This window comes from Cherax quadricarinatus, chromosome 3, assembly GCF_038502225.1.
Source record: "Cherax quadricarinatus isolate ZL_2023a chromosome 3, ASM3850222v1, whole genome shotgun sequence".
Taxonomy (NCBI): Eukaryota; Metazoa; Arthropoda; class Malacostraca; order Decapoda; family Parastacidae; genus Cherax; species Cherax quadricarinatus.
In genome coordinates this window covers 39,217,514-39,242,977 of record NC_091294.1, presented here as the reverse complement: position 1 = coordinate 39,242,977, position 25,464 = coordinate 39,217,514, and the positions used below count along the sequence as shown (strand labels likewise).

The 25,464-nt window shown below is 39.0% G+C and overlaps 1 protein-coding gene across 1 annotated transcript in view; it reads left to right on the top strand.

The window, feature by feature from the left end:
- LOC128705103 (broad-complex core protein isoforms 1/2/3/4/5-like) overlaps window positions 1-25,464 on the top strand; it is a gene marked incomplete in the record, with an annotated part of 369,072 nt that overhangs the window by 53,076 nt on the left and 290,532 nt on the right. Inside the window, 2 exon segments of the mRNA XM_070091304.1 lie at window positions 8,390-8,584; window positions 16,133-16,802. Coding sequence (XP_069947405.1) covers window positions 8,390-8,584; window positions 16,133-16,802 — 865 coding nt within the window.

Genomic DNA, 25,464 nt, shown 5'->3' with positions numbered 1-25,464 from the left:
CATCTGCTCTCCTTTTGCACTCTCTCACCACTCTCTTCACCTTTCTTTTACTCTCCATATACTCTGCTCTTCTTATAACACTTCTGCTTTGTAAAAACCTCTCATAAGTTAACTTTTTCTCCTTTATCACACCCTTTACTTCATCATTCCACCAATCACTCCTCTTTCCTCCTGCTCCCACCCTCCTATAACCACAAACTTCTGCCCCACATTCTAATACTGCATTTTTAAAACTCATCCAACCCCCCCTCCCTACTCATCTTTGCACTAGCCCACCTTTCTGCCAATAGTCACTTATATCTCACCCAAACTTCCTCCTCCCTTAGTTTATACACCTTCACTTCCCTCCTACTTGTTGTTGCCACCTTCCTCTTGTCCTATCTACCTCTTACTCTAACTGTAGCTACAACTAAATAATGATCCGATATATCAGTTGCCCCTCTATATATATGTACATCCTGGAGCCTACTCATCAACCTTTTATCCACCAATACATAATCTAACAAACTACTTTCATTACATGCTACATCATATCTTGTATATTTATTTATCCTCTTTTTCATAAAATATGTATTACTTATTACCAAATCTCTTTCTACACATAGCTCAATTAAAGGCTTCCCATTTACATTTACCCCTGGCACCCCAAATTTACCTACTACTCCCTCCACAACATTTTTACCCACTTTAGCATTGAAATCCCCAACCACCATTACTCTCACACTTGATTCAAAACTCCCCATGCATTCACTCAACATTTCCCAAAATCTCTCTCTCTCCTCTACACTTCTGTCTTCTCCAGGTGCATATACGCTTACTGTAACCCACTTTTCACATCCAACCTTTATTTTACTCCACATAATCCTTGAATTAATACATTTATAGTATTAATTCAAGGATTATTATCCTTCAACATTATTGCTACTCCTTCTTTAGCTCTAACTCTATTTGAAACCCCTGATCTAATCCCATTTATTCCTCTCCACTGAAACTCTTCCCACCCCCTTCAGCTTCGTTTCACTTAAAGCCAGGACATCCAGCTTCTTCTCATTCATAACATCCACAATCATCTCTTTCGTATCATTTGCACAACATCCATGCACATTCAGACTTCCCACTTTGACAATTTTCTTCTTATTCTTTTTAGTAATCTTTACAGGAAAAGGGGTTACTAGCCCATTGTTCCCAGCATTTTAGTTGACTTTTACAACATGCATGGCTTACGGAGGAAAGATTCTTATTCCACTTCCCCATGGATATAAAAGGAAAAGTAATAAGACCAAGAACTATTAAGATAAAATCAAAGAAAACTCAGATGAGTGTGTATAAATAAATGTGTACATGTATGTGTAGTGTGACCTAAGTGTAAGTAGAAGTAGCAAGACATACCTGTAATCTTGCATATTTATGAGACAGACAAAAGACACCAGCAATCCTACCATCATGTAAAACAATTGCAGGCTTTCATTTTACTCTCACTTGGCAGGACAGTAGTACCTCCCTGGGTGGTTGCTGTCTACCAACCTACTACCTATAAAAGGAAGAAGCGTGGGTTGGATCAGTAGAGTGTGAGGAACCCAACAGTGCATCTCTCACTGTGGCTATGTTTTCTCCATAAAAAGTTTATTACCTGGACCTCAGCAATGAGAGTGGCTACTCTCACCGCTTACTAATAATACACTGCAGCAGGCCTATTGGCCCATACTAGGCAGGTCCTTCACAATCCATCCCACTAACAGAATATTTGCCCAACTCAATTTTGAATGCTATGCAAACAATAAGCTTTAATAATTCTATTTACTCATGTGCAGGTCCCACTCACATCCAACCCCTCTCACTCATGTATTTGTCCATCACAAATTTGAAACTACCCAAGGCTTTAGCTTCGATAGAACCTTGGATATAGACTCATTGGAGAACATACAAAGAAGAATGAAATGATTTACTGTGCAAGGAATCTCCCATATGAAGACAGACTTAGAGCCTTGAATCTCCACTCTCTGGAGAGATGTAGAATGAGGGGAGATATCATTGAAGTGTATAAGTGGATGATGGGCATAAACAAAGGTGATACTAATAAAGTACTGAGGGGTGTCGAACCAGGTAAGAACCAGAAATAATGGGTTTAAGCTGGATAAATTTAGATTTAGAAAGGACATAGGTAAGTATTGGTTTTCTAACAGAGTTGTGGATGCGTGGAACAATCTCCCGAGTAGGGTGATCGAGGCTAGGACCTTTGGTGGCTTTAACTCTCTCGGGGTTTCCGCCGTACTAGTACGGCTTTGGCACCAGGGTTATTTATGTACTAGTGTGCGTAAGTTCTAGCACCTTCAAATCTAGCGAGAGAAAGCTGGTAGGCCTACTTATGAAAAAATGGGTCTACGTGGTCAGTGTGTGCAGTATAAAAAAAAATCCTGCAGCACACAGTGGGTAATGAGAAAAAAAAAAACTTTGGCCGTGTTTTTGGTTTAAAATAGCGGCTTTGCACTGTATTTTCGTATGGTATTTATGGTTGTATTCTAGTTTTCCTGGTCTCATTTTATAGAATGGAAGACATATTACAGAAATTGAGATGATTTTGATTGGTTTCACAATGTTCGATTTTTGCCAAAGTTCAAAAGTAAACAGATCACGCCACGCGTCCAATAAATGTCAACTGGTGAGTCTGATATTCTTTCACAAGTGAGCTGATATTATTTATACCATTTCTACACTAATGCAGTAGTCTGCATAACAGTAAATCTTCTATTTTTTTGCGAGAATAAAAATTCAAAATAGAAAGCAAAAGAAATGTAAGAGGGGCGTGGGGACGTGACTGATGAACAGAGGAAATGTTATTTTAGTGCCAGGAATGTTTGTCTTGTTTATTCTGGACCCTATTTGGAAATTGGCATCGTTTGAAATTTGTGTGAAATTGGCAAAATTGCTAATTTCTGACCACTTTATTGGATAGTTGAAATCGGTAAATGGGTGGTTTTTTGTACTCATTCGATAGAAAAGATGTAGTTCTAGGGAAATAGTTATGATTTTTGTCGACTAGTACACTGGAATTGGCCGAAAATAGGGCTGAAAGTGGGCGAAATTGCCGATGCGTAAACATCATCGAGACCGCTAACTTCGCAAGAGCATAATTTCGTAAGTTTTCCATCATATTTCATACTTTTGGTGTCATTGTGATTGGGAAAAGATTCTCTATCTTTTCATAAGAAAAAAATAATTTTTTTTTCCGAAAAATTTTCGACCCTGAGAACAAGTTTAGGAGAGGGCCTCTCAACCCAGAAAGGGTTAAAAAGAGATTGGACAAATATATGAGTGGGAGGGGCTGGGTTTGATTGGTGTCATTGGGTATGGGAGTAAATTCTTGGGTAGCTTTGGGTAGAGGTCGTTTTGATAAAGACCTGCCTTGTATGGACCAGTAGGCCTTCTGCAGTGTTCCTCTATTCTTATGTTCCTTTGAGTGGGAGGGGCTGGGTATGATTGGTGTCGTGGGTACATAATAACATAAGAAAGGAGGAACACTGCAATAGGCCTGTTGGCCCATACTAGGCAGGTCCTTCACAGATCCAACCCACTTAACAGAATAGACATACCCAAGCATTAAACATTGACAGTTCTATTTACTCATCTTGACTGTGTGCTAATGGAATTACAGGAAGCTGACATTGAAGAAATGCTGAACATTGGCAATGATGCACATGTGCATTCCTTTAGTGATGGTGAAGTTAGATGAATTATGATATATAAATAAGCCATAGAATTGATATTAGCATCATATTGAAGTATTTTGTCATGCCTCTTGACAGCAGGAATTCTGCTGGAACGGATAATGCCATTTTAATTAATTTAAATGAGGAAAATTGACTCGGCGTACAAACAAATCGGGATATGAACATGGTCACGGAACGGATTAAATTTGTAAGCCGAGGTTCCACTGTATATGCATTGGTGATTTTGCCCATTTTAAGTTCAATTTTAAGCCAATTCCAAAGCTCAGTTTGACCAAATTCTTAGCCATTTCTCTAATATTCCTTCTGTTCCATCAGTTGAACACAAGACACCACCTATTCATCTATCACAAAACTTTGTAATTCAGTCAATTTTACAGTTAAAAATTCAGTATATATAAATTTAAGCAGATGAAAATAAACACCGTAGACTTTGCAGGTACTAAAGTATCACTTCCTCTGTTCATTAACCCTTTCAGGGTCGACAGGCCCTCTCCCAGACTTGTTCTCAGGGTCGACAAATTAAAAAAAAAAAAACTTTTTTCTTATGAAAAGATAGAGAATCTTTTCCCGATCATAATGACACCAAGAGTATGAAATTTGATGGGAAACTTACGGAATTATACTCTTGCGAAGTTAGCAGCCTCGACAATGTTTACGCATCAGTGATTTTGCCCACTTTGAGCCCTATTTTCGACCAATTACAGTGTACTAGTCGACAAAAATCATAACTATTTTGCTAGAACTCCATTTTCTCTATCGAATGAGTACAAGAAACCACCCATTTACCGATTTCAACTATCCAATAAAGTGGTCAGAATTTAGCAATTTTGCAAATTTCACACAAATTTCAAAAGATGCCAATTTCCAAATAGGGTCCAGGATAAACAAGAAAGACATTCCTGGCACTAAAATAACATTTCCTCTGTTCATTAGTCACGTCCCCACGCCCCTCTTACATTCTTTTGCTTTCCACTTTATATTTTTATTCTTACAAAAAATAGAAGATTTACTGTCATGCAGACTACTGCATTAGTGTAGAAATGGTATAAATAATATCAGCTCACTTGTGAAAGAATATTAGACTCACCACTTGACGTGTATCGGATGCGTAGCATGATTTGTTTACTTTTGAACTTTGGAAAAATCGTCTCAATTTCTGTAATGAGACCAGGGAAAACTAGAATACCATCATAAATACCATACGAAAATACAGTGCAAAGTCACTGTTTTAAACCAAAAACTGTCAGTTTTTTTTCTCATTACGCACTGTGTGCTGCATGATTTTTTTTATACTGTGCACACTGACCACATAGACCCATTCTTTCATATGTAGGCCTACCAGCTTTCTCTCATTAGATTTGAGGGCGCTAGAATTTAAGCGTACTAGTACGTCAAAAACCCTGGTGCGTAAGCCATACTAGTACGTCAGAAACCCTGGCCTATATTACACTTGCCTTTTATTTTGAATTAATTATCACACAAAAATTGAAGAGTTACCTTATTTCTCGAATAATAAAATATAACCAAGAATGATGATTAGTCATGGTTTATGACATTCCAATAATTTGTAGAGGGGGAAGGGGAGAGCACTTATCCATCCTCAAAGATAATCAGATGTCAAATATTTCTGCTACATTAAGCCCAATTTCAAGCTATTTACACTCCTGAAACCAACCAAAATCATCTCTTTCAATAGTAGGTTTTTCATTCTAGAAAATGATACCAAGAAACAACCAGTCAAACCATAAAACATCCTAGAACTCACCTCCATATTAATTATTTTCAACCAAACACAAGGTCAGAGGTTTTCTTCGCCCATTATGCACAGCTTGGGATATAATTTCTCTTGCACTGTTCACACTTACTGTGCAGACCCATTGTCTCATGTCTAGGCCAAAATTTACCACACTCAGCTTATCTGAGGGAGCTGAGCTGAAAATGTTGATCAACAGACAAGAAAATTGGTTAATTAAAAGTGGTTGCTTTTAAAAAAGAATTATTGTCTGAAATGGTAGAGAATCATTTTCTGAAGGTAATGACACTGAAAATCAAAATTTGATGGAAAACTTAAAGAATTAAGCAAGTGCAAAGTTGGCTACCAGGGCACAATTTACACAGTGCCAATTTTGCTAACTAGTCATTTTGCTGATTGAGCACAAGAAACTTCCCATTCAACTATCAGAACTACTACATAATGTGCACAGAAGTTTGTAATTTAGCCATTTTTACACTATAATTTTTTTTTATTAACACATCGACCATTTCCCACCAAGGCAGGGTGGCCCAAAAAACAAAAACTTTCACCATCATTCACTCCATCACTGTCTTTCCAGAGGCATGCTTACACTACAGTTATAAAACTGCAGCAGTAACACCCCTCCTTCAGATTGCAGGCACTGTACTTACCATCTTCAGGACTCAAGTCCGACCTGCTGGTTTCCCTGAATAAACATTACCCTGCTCACACTAACAGCATGTCAAGTCTTCACGTACTCCTATCTAACATGCTCACACATGCTTGCTTGAGGTCCAAGCCCCTTGTACACAAAACCTCCTTTACCCCCCTCCCCCCAACCTTTCCTTGGCCGACCTCTACCCCGCCTTTCCTCCACTACAGATTATACAGTCTCGAAGTCATTCTATTTTGTTCCATCCTCTCTACATGTCTGAACCACCTCAACAACCCCTCCTCAGCCCTCTAGAGAATTGTTTTGGTAATCCCGCACATCCTGCTAATTTCTAAACTACGAATTTTCTGCATTATATTCACATCACACATGCTCTCAAGACATGATATCTCCACTGCCTCCAGCCTTCTCCTTGTTGCAATATTCAAAACCCATGCTTCACACCCATATAAGAGTTGGTATAACTATACTCTCATACATTCCCCTCACTGCTTCCATGGAGAAAGTTCTTTGTCTCCACTGACTACTCAGTACACCACTAATTTTTTTTTTCCCTTTTCAGTTCTATGATTCACTTCATCTTTCATTGACCCATCTGCTGACAAGTCAACTCCCAAATTTCTGAAAACATTCGCTTCTTACATACCCTCCTTCCAATGTGATTTCCAATTTTTCTCTATCTAAATTGTTTGATACCTTCATCACCTTACTCTTATCTATGTTCACTTTCAACTATTAACCCTTTCACTGTCGGTGTTGTATTATAATACGGCTTACTAGGCAGTGTTGGTGCCATACTAGTACATCAAAATTCTAGGGGCTTCAAATATAGTGGGAGAAAGCTGATAGACCTACGTGTGAGACAATGGGTCTGCATGGTCAGTGTGTGCAGCATAAAAAAAATCTCCAGCATGCAGTGCATAATGAGAATAAACTCTGACCGTGTTATTGGTTTAAAATGCCGACTTTATGGTGTATTTTTGTATGGTATTTATGGTTGCATTCTCATTTTCTTGGTCTTATTTGATAGAATGGAAGATATGTTACAGAAATAGAGATGATTTTGATTGGTTTCATGATGAAAAGTACCTTGATATTAAGCTCAAAGTATCGGAAATGTTCGTTTTTTGCCGATGTTCAAGAGTAAATAAATGACGCCACCGTCCAATATGTCCAGCTGGCAGGTCTAATACGCAGTCATGACTGGGTTTTCAATTCAATTCAATTCAGTTCGTTTATTCTCTATAAGGGTTACAATGTGGGGTTTACAGGTTTTGGGTATTGTGTGGTTTACATGTTATAAAATACTAATTACAGAGGGGGCCACTAGGACACCCAGCATGGCTAGGCATTTCGAGCAGACTTAGATTTATTCTTAACATTAAATCCTTACAGATTATGGTATTAAGGCTAAGTGACTACATCATAATTTGTGAGTTTAGCAATGTGAATGCTTTTGTTTTGGCACAATACAAAGTGTCTATATTGGAGTATTAAAGGCAAACTTATGACTAGTTAGGATTTATTATTTTAAGATTAAGATTAGTATTTCTGGGTATATAGTCAGTTGGTGAGTGAGTGTAATTGTGAACCACCAGTAGTAAGTGTGGATGTTCTGACATTATTTAAACAGTTATTACAATAATGCAGTAGTCTGCATAATAGTAAATCTTCTGTTTTTTGTGTCAATAAAAATTCAAAATGGAAAGCAAGATTAATGTAAGAGGGGCCTGGAGATGTGACTAATGAACAGAGAAAATGTTTTTTAGTGCCAGGAATGTCTGCATTGTTTATTCTGGACCCTATTTTGAAATTGACATCTTTTGAGATTTGTGCAAAATTGGCCAAATTGCCAATTTCTGACAACTTTATTGGGTAGTTGAAATCGGTAAATGGGCGGTTTCTTGCACTCAGTTGATAGAACACTTGGAGTTCTATAGAACACTTGGAGTTCACTATTTTGGCCAAAAATAGTGCTCAAAGTGGGCGAAATCACCGATGCGTAAATATCGTTGAGACTGCTAACTTTGCGAGAGTGTAATTCCGTAAGTTTTCCATCAAATTTCTTGCTTTTGGTGTCATTACCACCCACTTTAAAGTTTAACTCCTATACCACTATTATTAATACGAATGTTTGAAACTTCCCATTTTGAAACCCTAAAGAGATCACTGATTGACCTACTTTTTTTTTAATCTCATTCTGTTTTCTGTTTTGATGTTAAACAGTAATATTTTCTTTTATATATTTTCCAGGACTTACCAGCTCATCAGCATCCGGTTATAGTGTTGCGTGATACAAGTTTTTTAGAATTAAAATCCCTATTGAGCTTCATATACCATGGAGAAGTTAATGTATCTCAAGAAAGATTAGGGCTCCTTCTCAAAACAGCAGAGGCACTTAGAATTAAAGGACTTGCTCAAGACAAGAGAACTAGTGATAATGAACAGGTAAGTGCTTCCTTAGACAGTGGAACCTTGGTTTTCGTATGCCATAGTCTGTAAAACTATAGTTACTCTTTATAAAATGTATTTTTTGTTAATATTTCCCATAAGAAATAATGTAAATCCAATTAATCCGTTCCAGACACACAAAAATATTAACAAAAAATACATTTTATAGAGAATAACTATAGTAGTTTTACATACAGACTAGGGCATATTAAAACTGAGGTTCCATTGTATTGTCATGATACTTATATCTCTTCGTTTGTCTCTAACTTTTCATAAGTTGTATATGGTAGCTCAGCAGATATGCAGTTGTTTTGGTCAAATTTCTTACAAATCCAAATGATCCATTTTTTGCCTAAATGGTACAACAATTTAGTTCTCTCAAAAATTTGGTGTGACCTTTGTTTTGTGACTTGGAATGAAATATGGATGTGGTTGGAATGCAATTAACCCTTTCACTGTCAGTCCCGTAATATTATGGCTTGCAAGCCAATGCCGGTCTCATAATACTACGCCAAAATTCTAGCAGCTTTAGATCTGGTGGGAGGAAGCTGGTAGGTCTACATGTGAGAGAATAGGCCTGTGTGCTCAGTGTTTGCAGTATGAAAAAAGTTTGAGGCTGCAGTGCATTGTGGGAACGCCAATTCAGTACGCCTTGTTCACCATGCCTAGCGGTAAGGAATACCTCACTCCCTGGTGAATTTGGGACTTTTCTCTTCCCAAGTGATAGTTCTAGCACAGATGGAAGTGTCAGTGAAAATGAATTTTATGGTTTTGAGGAATTTGTGACTGAAAGCAATGCCCAGGATACCAGATACTGATAGTGAAAAGGGAAGACAGCGTGGGTGATGGGGAAGATAGCATGGATGGTGGGGAAGATGGTGTGGGTGGGGAAGACGGCATGGTTGGTTGGGAAGATGGTGTGTAAGTAAGTTTATTCAGGTATACACGAATACAGTTACAGTGGGCCCCTGAGTTTCATGAGCCCTGCGCTTCATGAATTTTGCCTTTCGGCAATTTTTTTTGTCAAAATATAGCCTCACGTTTCATGATTTGCCTCAAAATTCGGAGATCATACGGAATGCGTCGGAGCGGTCTCCCAGTGGCCGTGTGTACACAAAGGCTTCCACACACCATTCAGTCAGTGTGGCATTGTTTCTGGGCAAGTGACCATCACCCCATGTGTTCATATGATACATTTCCTAATAATTCATTCTTTTTTGTGCTTGCAACTACTAAATAAGCCACCATGGGCCCAAAGAAAGATCCTAGTGCCAGCCCTTTGGTAAAGAAGGAGAGAAACACGATAGAATTAGAGAAAGAAATTATCGCAAAATGTGAAAGTGGAGTGCATGTGACCGTCTTGAGCAGGATGTACGGGAAGTCCCATTCAACAATCACTTCCATCGTGGTGAAGAAAAAGGAAATCAAGGAAGCTGTTGTTGTGAAAGGGGTAGATATACTCACAAAAAAGAGATCACAAATAATCAAAGATGTTGAGAATTTGTTGTTGGTGTGGATCAGCCAAAAACAGTTAGCAGGAGATAGTGTTATGTAGTTGATAATTTGTGAAAAGGCAAGGCAGTTGCATGCCGATCTCGTAAAGAAAATGCCTGGAACGAGTGCTGATGTTAGTGAATTTAAGGGCATGTTAGTGACTTTAAGGGCAGCAAAGGCTGGTTTGAGAGATTTAAGAAGCGTAGTGGCATACAAAGTATGGTGAGGCTGCAAGTTCTGACAGATGTGCGGCTGAAAAATTTGTGCATGAATTCAAGGTGTATGTAGAAGATGGAGTCCTCCCCCAACAAGTGTTCAATTGTGATAAAGCAGGCCCCTTTTCGAAGAAAATGCGAAAGGGGACCTATATCACGCAGGATGAAAAGGTACTGCCAGGACACAAGCCTATGAAAGACAGGCTAACTCTCTTGTTTTGTGGTAATGCTAATAGGGATTTCAAAGTGAAGCCTTTACTCTGAAAATCCCATAGTGTTCATGAAAAACAGTGTTTCCTGGAGTAAATTGTGTGTGATATGGAAGGCTAACAGTAAGGCATGGATCACAAGGGAAATTTTCCTTGATTGGTTCAGTGAAGTGTTTGGCCTGAGTGTGAGGGAATACCTCCTGGAAAATAAATTGCCACTCAAGTGCCTCCTGGTAATGGACAGTGCTCCTGCTCATCCTCTAGACTTGGATGACCAAATGGCAGAGGAGTTAAGGTTCATCACAGTGAAGTTCTTGCCCCCTAATACCACTCCTCTCATCCAGCCCATGGACCAGTAGATCATTTCAAACTTCAAAAAACTCTCCACCAAAGCAATGTTTCAAAGGTACTTTGATGTGACCTCAGACACTGAATTAACCCTAAGAGAGTTCTGGAGGAATCACTTCAATATCCTCAATTGCATAAGCCTTATAGATAAGGCTTGGGAGGGAGTGACTTTCAGGGCTTTGAACTCTGCTTGGAGAAAATTGTGGCCAGAATGTGTCGAAGAGAAAGATTTTGAAGTGTTTGAGGCTGACCCTGTTGACCCTACACCTGTTGTGGAATCAGTTGTGGCATTGGGGAATTCCATGGGGTTGGATGTGAGTGACGAGGATGTGGAGGAGTTGGTGCAGGACCACAATGAAGAGCTAACCACTGAAGAGCTGCAACAGAGAAGCAACAGACCACAGCTGAGGAAATTGCTTCACAGGAAGAGGAAGAGAGATGGAAGAAGGTGCCTTCTTCAGAGATTAAGGAGATTTGTGTAATGTGGGGTAGGCTGCAAACATTTGTGGAGGAACATCACCATAACAAAGCTGTTGCAAGCCATGTGGGCAACATGTACAGTGACAGTGCCTTGTCCCATTTTAGGCAAATTTTAAAGACATCAGAATTGGAGCTCTCTGGAACAATTTTTTGAGCGACAGGGGTCCAGTGACTCTCAAGCTGGTCCTAGTGGCATTAAAAAAACAAAGAAGAGAAGTAACCCCAGATAAGGACTTGAGGTCTAGGTACCTAAAGTCTTTATGGAAGGGGATTTCCCTTCCACAGTAGCATCACTTCTCCATCCTCTTCCCACCTCCCGACTTCCATACACCAACAAGAGTCTTCATTAAAGGTAAGTGTGATATTATTGGTTTATACTTGATTTCTCATTCTTTTCTGTATGTAAATCTATATTTAATCTTTAAAAAAAATAATTTTTGTTTATACTTTTGGGTGTCTGGAATGGATTAATTTGTTTTACATTATTTCTTGTGGGGAAAATGGTTTTGAAATTTGTGAATTTAGACTTTCGGCAGACTCTGAAATGGATTAATCATGAAATTCGGGGGTCCACTGTACATAGATTATCATACATAGCAGCATGTGCAGAGAACCTAGGATAACCCAGAAAAGTCAGACACAGTGACTTATTTCCAGTGTGGGTGGTGGTGAAGACAGTGTGGGTGTGGGGAAGGCAGCGTGGGTGTGGGGAAGGTAGCATGGGTGTGGGGAAGGCAGCATGGGTGTGGGGAAGGCAGCATGGGTGTGGGAAAGACAGCATGGGTGTGGGGAAGGCAGCGTGGGTGTGGGAAAGACAGCATGGGTGTGGGGAAGGCAGCGTGGGTGTGGGGAAGGTAGCATGGGTGTGGGGAAGGCAGCATGGGTGTGGGGAAGGCAGCATGGGTGTGGGAAAGACAGCATGGGTGTGGGGAAGGCAGCGTGGGTGTGGGAAAGACAGCATGGGTGTGGGGAAGGCAGCGTGGGTGTGGGGAAGGTAGCATGGGTGTGGGGAAGGCAGCATGGGTGTGGGGAAGGCAGCATGGGTGTGGGAAAGACAGCATGGGTGTGGGGAAGGCAGCGTGGGTGTGGGAAAGACAGCATGGGTGTGGGGAAGGCAGCGTGGGTGTGGGAAAGACAGCATGGGTGTGGGGAAGGCAGCGTGCATTTGTGTGAACAAGCTCTGTAAACAATATATGTAATGATAACAATATTTGTGCAGTTGTGTTACATACAACGAGTGGATATGTATACATTATGCATTATATTGGTCTCACAGGCCAGAAAAGTTACTTGAAGAAAATAAAATATTAGAAAAGAAAAAAATACAATAAAAGTAAAAATAATATTAGAGTGGCAGTCGCCAATGTTGCCATAAGTGGTTCACTTTGTCAACTTCATGCCTCTATATCTCGGTAACTACTGATTGCAAAAAAAAAAAAAAAAAAAAAAGTTCTTTTATAAAACTCAGAAAATTATTCTTAAGATTTTGGTAAGAAAAAAAAATTTTTTTTTTCTTTTGAATATTTTTTGACACTGAGAGCAAGTTTGTGAGCAGGCACTCAACAGTGAAAGGGTTAGTGATTTTTTAGAATATTGTATTTATGAATGTACTTTATCTGTATTACAACAAATTATGCATTGATAAATTAGACACATGTGCAACTCTTGGGGATCTTTATTGAGGAAACGTTTCGCCACACAGTGGCTTCATCAATCCATACGTAGGAGAAACTTGAAGAACAGGAGGAGAATGAGGTAATCAGTCCCTCAACCTTGAGTCGATGTGTTCAGTCCATCAATCTTGAATAGAATACGGCATATCAGTGGAGAAGCAGCTTTTCCACTGGAACAAATACGAAGGTCGTTTATGCCCCACATAGAGCCAGTAAAGCATTTAAATTACTGGGAATGCTTTGAGGTCTTTAATATGTACTGGAGTGGAGGAGAGATACATGATAATATATATACGTACTTGGAAAATACTCAAAGGCCTGGTCTCAAATCTGCACACTGCCAAGAGAGCAAGAGAGACTGGAGGAAGTGCAAAATAGACACAGTGAAAAGCAGGGGTGCAGTAGGCACAACAAGGGAAAACTATCAACATTTGTGGCCCCAAGATATTCTGTATCTTACCAGAGGATATCAGAAACATTGGTGGAACAAGTGTAGAAGTCTAGTACAAGTCTAGCACGAGACAAGCCTGGCCCATGGCCAGGCTTGTCTCGTGCTAGCCTCATCAAAGGTACATCTAAGGTACCAGGTAAAGTGTATGGTAGAGATGAACAAGGAGGCTTTAGAAAGAGCTGGGGATGTATAGACCAAGTGTTTGTATTGAAGCATTCAAGTGAATAATGTTTAGAATAAAATCAAGGAAATTTTCGTTGCTTACATGGATTTAGAAAAGGCTTCTGATAGTCTGCAAATAGTGGAACCAACCAGATTGTCTTTATTGAAAATTGGTATGTAGAAAAGCTATTGAGCACATTTTGAAGAAAATCATAGTTAATTTTCATTGTAGAGGTTCTGCACGAAACTAAAATCAAAAGGGCATCACAAATCACAATTGAAATTTTGTTCCCATGATCACATTTCTTGGAAAACTGACCACATGACTGCTCCATGAAGTTTTAAAAAAGGTTGCTCAGTCATGAAAGCATTTCACTTCAGGGATTTTTGTGGCCTAAGAAAGAGCTGACTGCTGACTTGCATGGAGTGTATGGAAGCATCTGGCATAATAAGATGTAATCTTTGGTGTCCCTTTGAACCTTAAACAACAATGTTAACAGATCTCACACATTTTTATTGCAATACTATTAGCATTTTTTTGGTTATTACTTTTCTCAAATGCATTCATCTGTAGTGTGTTCATTAGATATAGGTGTGGTGAGTTCCTAGTGTTTGGGATAATTTAGTAAGGATATGTTTTACATTTTTACCAATGTTTGCAGGTGATGGTAGTGGTGTTTGTAGGTGATGTTTGCCACATGTTTATACATGTATAGGGCCACATTAATCTTCTACATACACATACATATCAACAAACAGCAGCAACCATTGGGTCAGTTTGGTCAGGAAATGTGGGTTGGGTTTGAGAAGGATCTTGTGGGGGGCCAGTAGGCCTGCGCCATTGCTGCTCTGTTCTTAACCCTTTGAGGGTTTCGGACGTACTAGTACGGCTTATGACCTAGGGTTTTTGACATACTAGTGTGCCTAAATTCTACCGCCCTCAAACCTAGTGGGAGAAAGCTGGTAGGCCTCCATATGAAAGAATGGGTCTATGTGGTCAGTGTGCACAGTATAAAAAAAATCCTGCAGTACACAGTGCATTAATAATGAGAAAAAAAAAACTTTGATCGTTTTTTTGGAATAAAACAGCGACTTTGCACTGTATTTTCGTATGATATTTATTGTTGTATTCTAGTTTTCTTGGTCTCATTTTGTAGAATGGAAGGCATATCATAGAAATTGAGATGATTTTGACTGGTTTTACAATGAAAAGTACCTTGAAATTAAGCTCAGAGTAGCAAAAATGTTCGATTTTTACCAAAGTTCAAAAGTAAACAAATCATGCCAAGCGTCCAATACACATCAACTGGTGAGTCTAATATTCTTTTGCAAGTGTGCCAATATGATTCATACCATTTTTTACACTAATGCAGTAGTCTGCATAACAGTAAATCTTCTATTTTTTGTGAGAATAAAAATTCAAAGTGGAAAGCAAAAGAATGTTAGAGGGGCCTTGAGATGTGACTAATGAACAGAGGAAATGTCATTTTAGTGCCAGGAATGTATTTCTTGTTTGTTCTGGACCCTATTCGGAAATTGGCATCTTTTGAAATTTGTGTGAAATTGGCAAAATTGCTAAATTCTGACCACTGTACTGGATAGTTGAAATTGGTAAATGGGTGGTTTCTTGCACTCATTCAATAGAAAAAATGGAGTTCTAGCGAAATATTCATGTTTTTTTGTCGACTAGTACAGTGGAACTGGCCAAAAATGGGGCTCAGTGGGCAAAATCGCCGATCCGTAAACATCGCCGAGACCGCTAACTTTGCGAGAGCATAATTCCGTAAGTTTTCCATCAAATCTCATATTTTTGGTGTTGTTATGATCGGGAAAAGATTGTCTATCTTTTCATAAGAAAAAATTATTATTTTTTTTTTAAATTTGGCCGACCCTGAGAACGAGTCTCGGAGAGGGCCTGTCGACCCTCAAAGGGTTAAGGTAATAAATATATGAGTGAGTTGGGTTGAGTAGGAGACAGATCTTCCTAGCATATGGCCAGTGGCAATGACAACTACAATTTAAGGTGTGAAGAACTATTATTTTTGACAAGGACTTGAGTCCTGGAGGTGGGAAGTACAATGCCTGCATTCTGGAGGGGTGGGGATATTTGCAGTTTTGAATTGTAGTATTGGTGCCCTTCTGACAAGATAATGATGGAGTGAGTGATGATGAAAGTTTTTCTTCTTTTTTTGGGGTCACCCTACCTTGGTGGCAGATGGCCAGTTTGTTTAAAAAAAAAAGTTTGGCTTTTTTATTTTTAAATGTCAAAAATGTAACTTAGTTTTTTCCATTTGTTATTCACATATTTTGATTTCGTATGAGTCACTGATTTTTTTTGAACATAACGCACTTGATATTTTGGAATCTCCTGTATGATGTGCAGATAGTACCATATGTATAGTGTTGTTTTTACAAGATGTTATAGCTTAATTTTTTTAATGTTCTGTAGTTTCATCCACATCACTGTATATAGATAAAGGGTTTAATGTTCAAATTTTGTTTTCTATTCTCAGTTTGGTAGCCTTACAAGTAGTCCTGAGAAGGAGCCAGAAGATAGTCTGGACAGAGGGGAGTGCCGTGGAGGGCCTGGGTCCCCAGCGCTAAGTCTTGCCTTCTCTGGGATAGGTGCGTCAGTCCTGGCCCCTGCTAATCCTCTCGTTTCCCTGGAGCCACCAAGCCACAAGTCACAGCACCTTTTGCATTCACCACCAGCAAAGAGACGCAAACCTCTCCATTCACCACTTGGAGGGCCCCCTATACCAACACCACCAATACAACAATTGAATTCTATTTCACAAGCACCGCCTGTTACCTCCACTGCCTCACTTGACGACGATAAATCTGGTAGAGTAATCAACTTAACTATGGGTGCCAGCAACTCTGGCAGTGGAGGTTCACCATCCCCAAGGCTAATACCCAAGACTGAGTTAAATATATCTGAGGAGGATGGGCCTGGTAGAGGCAGCAGTGGTTGTAAAGGGGAGGGCAGTAGTGACCATGAGGTCGAGGAGCCACACGAAGAGGACTCTGTAGACCATGACATGTCCAATACCGCGGCTCCAGACCTACATGGGCTGCCTCAACACCTCTCAGCAGCAGTACAAAACTTTGTGCCATATGCAGCAGCAGCAGCCGCAGCAGCAGCAGGATCCTCGCAGCTGGAGACCTTCCCGGGGCCATCAGGTGAGTACACACACACATGCTTTTACCATCACTCAAAGTAATGCACTAGCAGTAGTTTATATTTTTTGTGCCAAAATTTATATGAAGATACACAGTAAGTCTTTGATTTGACACTCTAATATGGGGGAACTGGCGGATGGTAATGGCAGTCATGGTGGATAGAGATGAGATTGTTTTGTCGTGCTTGTTATTTTGTAACTAACAGATTTTTTCCTGTTAAATTGAAGGTTTACTGTGACTAAAACTCATTTAATGGGATGGATGGGATGTGATATTGTACTCACATGCCACTCTTGTGGGTATGAAGTGTTTTTGTTACCTTGGGTGATGGTATATTTTGTATTATTAATGTACTGATCAGCACTGCTAACACAGCATGCTTTCCTGAATAATTTCTATTTTAACTTGTATGCAAATGTATATACTGCTGATGAAATTTTAAATTCTGGTGTGTGGTAAGTTCTTGTGAAGGAAAGAGTAAAATTTTAGAGGAACTCCTTTTAGGTCTTCAGTGGTCTTGTCATTCTTCATAAGTACAGTAGAACCCCCTTATCCACTGATTGGGTATACATAGTTTGTTATCCATGGTTTACTGTGGCCCAAAATTGCCTCTTAATTTTGCATAGTAATGGCTCCAAAACGTAAAAGTAGAGAAGCTGGCATTTCTTCAAAGCCCAAGAGAAGCCATGAAGTGCTTCTCATCAATGAAAAAGTGAAAATTCTCCACTTATTGTATATAATTTATCAGTTAAACTTTAGGTATGTATAGGACTTATATATAGGGTTTGCTACTATCCACGGTTTTGGTACCCACAGCAGGTCCTTTGAGCATATCCCCCATGGATACGCGGGTCCTGCCGTATTATAAAAGTTAACGTGTAACTGTATATTCATTTGCAACATTAACCTTGAAAGGAAGTGTGGATTTTTTCTTTAACACATTGGCTGTTTCCCAAAAGGCAGGGTGACTCGAAAAAGAAGAAATGCTTTCATTATCATGCTCTCCATCACTGTCTTGCCAGAGGTGTGCTTATACTACAGTTCAAAAACTGTAACATATCTCCACCCTTCCTTCAGAGTGCAGGCACTGTACTTCCCATCTCAAGGACTCAAGTCTGGCTAACTGGTTTCCCTGAATCCTTTCATAAATGTTACTTTACTCAAACTCCAACAGTACATCAAGTCACAAGAACCATTTGCTTCCACTTGCTCATGCCTAACACGCTCATGCACACTTGCTGGAGGTCTAAGCCCTTTGCACATGGATTTATGGCATTACAGAGTTCTTGGTTAACCTTTTCGTTGTCAGTGCTGTAAATATTATGGCTTTGAAGTCAGTGTCGGTCCCGTAATACTATGCCAAAATTCTAGTGGCTTCATATCTTCTGGGAGAAATTTGGTAGGCTTTCATATGAGAGAATGGGTCTGTGTGGTTAGTGTGTGCAGTATAAAAAAAAATCCCGCAGTATAAAAAAAATCCAATCCTGCAGCAAGCAGTGCATAATGAGAAAAAAAACTGCGATCGTGTTTTTGGTTTAAAATGGCGATTTTGCGGTGTATTTTTGTGTGGTATTTATATTTGTATTCTCGTTTTCTTGGTCTCATTTGATAGAATAGAAGATGTTAGAAAAATAAAATGTGGTTTAGAATGGTTTATCGAATGAAAGTAGCTTGAAATTGAGTTCAAATTAGTGGAAATGTTTGATTTTTGACACTGTTCAAGAATAAAAAAATCTCATCACTCGTCCAATACACATCAACTGGTGGGTCTAATATGCATTTACAAATGTGCTGATATTATTTATACAGTTACTAGTATTACATATTACACAATTGTCTGAAGAACAGTAAATCTAATTTTTTTTTTCAACAAGTTGGCTGTCTCCCACTGAAGCAGGGTGACCCAAAAAGAAAGAAAAAAAAAATCCCCAAAAAGAAAATACTTTCATCATCATTCAACACTTTCACCACACTCTCACATAATCACGATCTTTGCAGAGGCACCCAGATACAACAGTTTAGAAGCATATGTAACATACCCCTCCAAAATGCCAATATCCCAAACCCCTCCTTTAAAGTGCAGGTATTGTACTTCCCATTTCTAGGACTCAAGTCCAGCTATATAAAAATAACCTTCACTAAATATTACCCTGCTCACACTCCAACAGCTCGTCAGGTCCCAAATACCATTTTTCTCCATTCACTCCTATCTAACACGCTCACGCATGCTTGGTATAAGTCCAAGCCCCTCGCCCACAAAACCTCCTTTACTCCCTCCCTCCACCCTTTTCGAGGTCGACCCCTACCCTGCCTTCCTTCCCCTACAGATTTATACACTCTCCAGGTCTTTCTACTTGGATCCATTCTCTCTAAATGGCCAAACCACCTCAACCCCTCTTCAGCCCTCTTGACTAATACTTTTAGTACTCCACACCTCCATCTAATTTCCACACTTCGAATTCTCTGCATAATATTTACACCACACTGCCCTTACACAGGACATCCCCACTGCCTCCAGCCGCCTCCTCGCTGCAGCATTTACAACCCAAGCTTCACACCCATGTAAGAGTGTTGGTATCACTATACTTTCGTACATTCACTTCTTTGCCTCCATGGATAACGTTTTGTCTCCACAGATGCCTCAACGCACCACTCGCCTTTTTTTCTTTCATCAGTTCTATGGTTAACCTCAGCCTTCATAAACCAATCTGCTGACAAGTCAACTCCCAAATATCTGAAAACATTCACTTCTTCCATACTACTACTCTTCAATGTGATATCCAATTTTTCTTTATCTAAATCATTTGATACCCTCATCACCTTACTCTTATCTATGTTCACTTTCAACTTTTTACCTTTGCACACCCTACTTACCGAGATATAGAGGTGTGAAGTTGACAAAGTGAACCGGTTGTGGAAACATTGGCGACTGCCGCTTACTCGGTAATACAGTAGACCATCATTTAGCATGAGTTTATTTGGCACGATTTGAGTATAGCATGATTCAAGAATTGCGACACATTTTTATGTAACACGTCGTATGATCAATTTAACACAATTTGCGGGAGGGGAAAAAATTTTGAGCTCGCGGTCACACACAGTGGATTAAACCATTGAGTCAATGGGGGAGGCCTACTGCCATCCCCCTGCCACCCAAACCCACCCCCACCACGCTTCCAGTCTCCAGCTCAGATCATATGCGTGCAGGATGAAGGTACTTGGGAACCTAGCTGTGTTTATTTAAATTCGTATTTTCTTAATTTCATTGCCATTTGTTAAATCTGCCAAGCAATAATGGCACCCAGTAAGCATACAAGTGTTGCTGAAAGTGACAAGAAAAGGTTTAAGCGTTCAAGTCTAGGAATTGCGAAGAAAATTGAGATATTAGACAAGCTTAAGAGTGGATCACGTGTGGTGGATATAGTGAGGGCCTATGGCCTTAATGAAGCGTCGGTTCGTACAATTAAAAAGAATGAGGCGAATATACGAACTTGTGTTATGAATAACCCAAGATGTCATCTCATGAAAAGAATGACACGTAGGTCCCAACAAGTAAATAAAACAGAAAATTTGTTGTGATGAATGGTTTTGAAAACAGACAAGTTGAAGGAAACTTGTTGCTTGAGTGGATTGAACAAAAGAAAAGAAAGGTGGACCACTTAATTTCCTCTTAATTAGGGAAAAGGCCTTACAGTTGTTTAATAAATATCAAGTTTTCTAGTGAAAGTGCTTCAGCTGATCATACAGCAGCAAGTAATTTTCCTGCTGAATTGCAGGAAATTATTTCTGAGGGTGGCTATGAGCCACATCAAATGTTTAATGCTGACAAGACAAGTGTTTTTTGGGAAAAAATGCAAACATGAACTTATATCAGTCAGCAAAAGAAGAGTACCCCGGGCTTCAAGGCAGCAAAGGACCGCTTCACCTTGCTCCTTTGTGGTATGCATCAGGTGATTTCATGGTTATTTACTGCTCTAAGAATCCTTGTGCTTTGAAAGATGTAGATAAAAACACCTTACCAGTAATTTGGAGGTCAAACCAGTTAGCATGGATGACAGAGGAAATATTTATTGATTGGTTTAAGCATCACTTTATTCCTGAAGTCAAGTTTTATTGCACAGCAAGAACCTTGCATTCAAGGCTCTCTTCATTCTTGATAATTCCCATACTCATCCACAAGCTTTACTGGATGTGACCCCACAGTAAAAGTTGTATTTTTACCTCCAAATACAACCACTGGATTGGGGAGTTAAGTCATTCAAGTGTAACTACACAAAAAAGTTATGAAAAAACTTTTTAAGCTGTTAGTACTATATTTTATACTGTAAGGTATAGGATAAACACTATGTACAACACAAACACTTGTTTATTTCCCAGAAATTTGGCATAAAAAACCTGGTCGTAAGTCGAGTCGTCATATGTCGAGCAGGTCGTGAGTTGGATGGTAGGTGTGTGTGCGCGTATGTATGCATGTGTGTGTGTGTGTGTGTATATATATATAGATATATATATATATATATATATATATATTATATATATATATATATATATTATATATATATATATATATAATATATATATATCTATATATATATATATATATATATATATATATATATATATATATATATATATATATATATATATATATATATATATATGTCGTGCCGAATAGGCAGAACTTGCGGTCTTGGCTTAAAAAGCAACGCTCATCTTGCTATATAGGACAAATGAAAATTTGTGTATTCAATAATTTCGCCAAAATCATTCTGAACCTAACGAAAAAAATATATTTCACTGTGTTTGTTTAGTATTAAATTATTGCAAACAAATCTAAAATATATTTAGTTGAGTTAGGCTAAAATAAATTGTTCTTGTTATAATAAGGTTAGGTAAGTTTTCTAAGATTCTTTTGGTGCAAAATTATTATTTTTTACATCAACATTAATGAAAAAAATATATCTTTAAACGTATAAGAGAAAATTTTAGAAAGGACCTAATTTTAAATGAGTTCTTGTTAACTGACCAGTTTTACATATTGGGCACGACATATATATATATATATATATATATATATATATATATATATATATATATATATATATATATATATATATATATATATATATATATATATATATATATGTACATATATATATATATATATATATATATATATATATATATATATATATATATATATATATATATATATATATATATATATATATATATATATATATATATATATATATATATATATATATATATATATATATATATATATATATATATATATATATATATATATATATATATATATATATATATATATATATATATATATATATATATATATATATATATATATATATATATATATATATATATATATATATATATATATATATATATATATATATATATATATATATATATATATATATATATATATATATATATATATATATATATATATATATATATATATATATATATATATATATATATATATATATATATATATATATATATATATATATATATATATATATATATATATATATATATATATATATATATATATATATATATATATATATATATATATATATATATATATATATATATATATATATATATATATATATATATATATATATATATATATATATATATATATATATATAATATATATATATATATATATATAATATATATAATATATATACATATATATATATATATATATAATACCACCTCTATAGCTGGAATGGGGACCTCATCCTCAGAGAAGACAATAAACGTACCTCAGAGAAAACTCAAGGTTCTCTCCCCGAGCTGTTTGAATATTTTCTCCTACCACCCCTATATGTTTCTAATTCTTTATGTGAACATTTATTAATAAACAAAATACATTTACAGAAAAAAACATAAACATGAATACAATGGCACAATGTATCAAAGATGATGAATTTCCTCCAGCTCCTCCGAGGCTGGACGTGAGCCAAGTATGCAGCAAGCATTTCCCCTCTGGATGGCGACGCTGAGGCGCTGGAACATGAAAGTGGCTGCCCTTGGGTCCCTGGTGGTGTCGATGAGTCTGGAACCCAATTCTTTAAGGAAACGTGTGGCATTTTTTCCCCATGATCCCAAGGTCTCCGATCCCACTGGGACAAATTGATACTGTTGGCTAATGTCCCTGTACTTGCTGATCTTGTACTCCTCCCTGTGGTCAGCAGCTCCTCCCTGTCGCCCCACACTGTGACGGATATAGGTGTCAGCCAGTGTGGACACACAGGTATAGTCCCATGCTAAGAGCTTGCCATTCTTCCAAGGATAGATGGTGATCCCGTCGGGGCGGTTTGCTGGGTTGTGGGTATTGTTTGCTGCAAGTGATCGTGGCTCCCTCTCGGCAGGGCATCCAGCTGTAGCAAGGGTTCTCTTAATGATGTCGTTGACCTCGTTGTGTCTTGCATGCCAGCCCTTGGTTTTGGAACAGTTAAGACCATGTAGTCCGTATTGGTCTGCTTGCACTTCGCCGCAAATACACATATATTCTGTGTGAATTGGGGCAGCAAGGCGCAGAGCCACTGCAATACGGAGGGTCTTAGGGTCGAGTCGCGTTCCCATTGCCGATATGGGAACTGTTTGGAGGAAGTCCCCGGAGTGAGGTGCACTCACAGCCTGGAGACGGGCAATCTCCCTATCTGATGTTGCAGCCCTGAGCATGTTGGCAAGCACCTTTTCAGCAATTGGGCTATCCCAGCTTGACTGTTTGTGAGCCAGTGCTGCACTAGGGTTTGGTGCTGGAGCAGCAAGAGTCTCCCATTCGGTGATGGCACTGACATAGCTAGGGTCTTCTATTCCTGCTGAGTCACTGAGGGTGTCAGGAAGAATTTGTCTTATCAACTCGTTTGATGCAATGGAAGAGGATAGGAAAGCTGGTAGAGCAATCTGGTAGGATCTGCGTACTCCTAGCCCTCCAAGCCTGACCGGAAGTGAGGCTTGCAACCACTGTCCATCGTCAAGGGAAAGATTCAATACACTCTCTAGCATGGCCTTCAGGAGAGAGTCATATTCCTTGAGTTTTGGACTGCTGAAGGCTGGGGAGCATCTCAGAAAATAGATAAGTTTTGGCGTTGACAGGCACCTGGTGAGTAGGTAAAAGGCATCGTGTGTGTCAATGTCTTTCATCCTGCTTTCCATCGTCCGGAGGTCTGAGACTTTTTTTCCTAGGACAAGATCGATGGCATTGGACCCAAGAGGAGCACCGAGGAGAGTGCTATTGGCTGGATCAATGGCTCGTGCTCCTGGTAAAACGGTACTGATATTCTGTATCAACTGTTGATTGGTAGAAACTATTTCACATTTGGTGGGGTTTAAAGAAAGGCCCAGGCTTTCTCCCATGTCTTTAATTTTACTGATGTCCTCCAGGAGAGACTCTGTTGTGCCAGCCAGGGTACCGTCGTCCAGGAACCAGATATTGAGCTCGCTGGAGAGTGCCTCCGTGACTTCCTTGATGACCAAACAAAATAGAAAGGGGGCGAGAGGGTCCCCCTGTTGCACGCCCTCACACGAGTCAATTTCATGGTCCCCAAACAATAGTTTTGAAGTCACACTATAACACGATTCTATGAAGGGATAAAGGGAAGGGAAGTTTCTATAAACTGCTTGGAGAGCAGCATCCCTTCTGACTGAGTTGAAAGCATTGGCAAAGTCCAATTTGACCAAGGCTTTTTCATAGGACATGTTTTTGATATATACTCGTGCTGCGTGGGCAGCTGCTTCACAGCCCTGTTGAACGCCGAAACCGAGCTGAGTTGGTTTCAGCATTGCAGCAGCCTCTTGACTCACCCTTCTTACTGCAGCCTTGGCGACTAGGTGCCGAAGGGTGTTACCCACTGCAATGGGCCTGATTCCGCCATCCTTTTTGCGGAGGGCACACAATGAGGCACCAAAGAAAAAGGGTCTGATGGCCTCTGGGACACCGCCAGCCAGGCACAGGTTGGAAAATTTGGTGAGTTCAGACAGCAGCCTCTCTGAAACCTCACCAAGTGCTGGATTGAGTATTTGTTTTAAGTGTTGAGGCCTTAAACCAGTGAAACCTCCTGCTGAACCCTGTGGAAATGACATAGCAGCTTTATACACATCAGCATCCTGTAAGGTTAGATGTTCTTCGCCTGCTGCAATGTCAGGGAGGTCAATGTTGGTACTGGGAGCCCTGGGTGGATGTTTGTCCTTCAGAGCTTGTGCCGTGCTGACGTCCTTGGGAGCGATGGTATCCTCACTGGTTATAAGTCTCAAAGCTCCAATAGTATTACCCTCTTCTATTTTTTTGCTAATTTGGGCTCTGATTTTTGAGGTGTCGGGTGTCCTGTTGTTGGCATTTGCCCGGCGGGTGTTTGTCGCCCTAGGGGGGAGACGGACGAGGTTGTCATCCCTTGGGAATGCATTTATTGCCCTAATAACATGCGTTGCTAGTGACTTGTCCCTCCTTGGTGGGACAGCCAAACAGGCATTGCCAAAAAGCAGCAAGTTGTGCCAGGATCTGTTGTTTGAAGGAGCATCGTTGACTTTCTTCAGAAGGTCAGTGAATTTGCTAGCAGCTTGAGGGCGAGCTGCTTTGGGGATGTGTGTCAGAGTCCTGGTGGATGTTAAT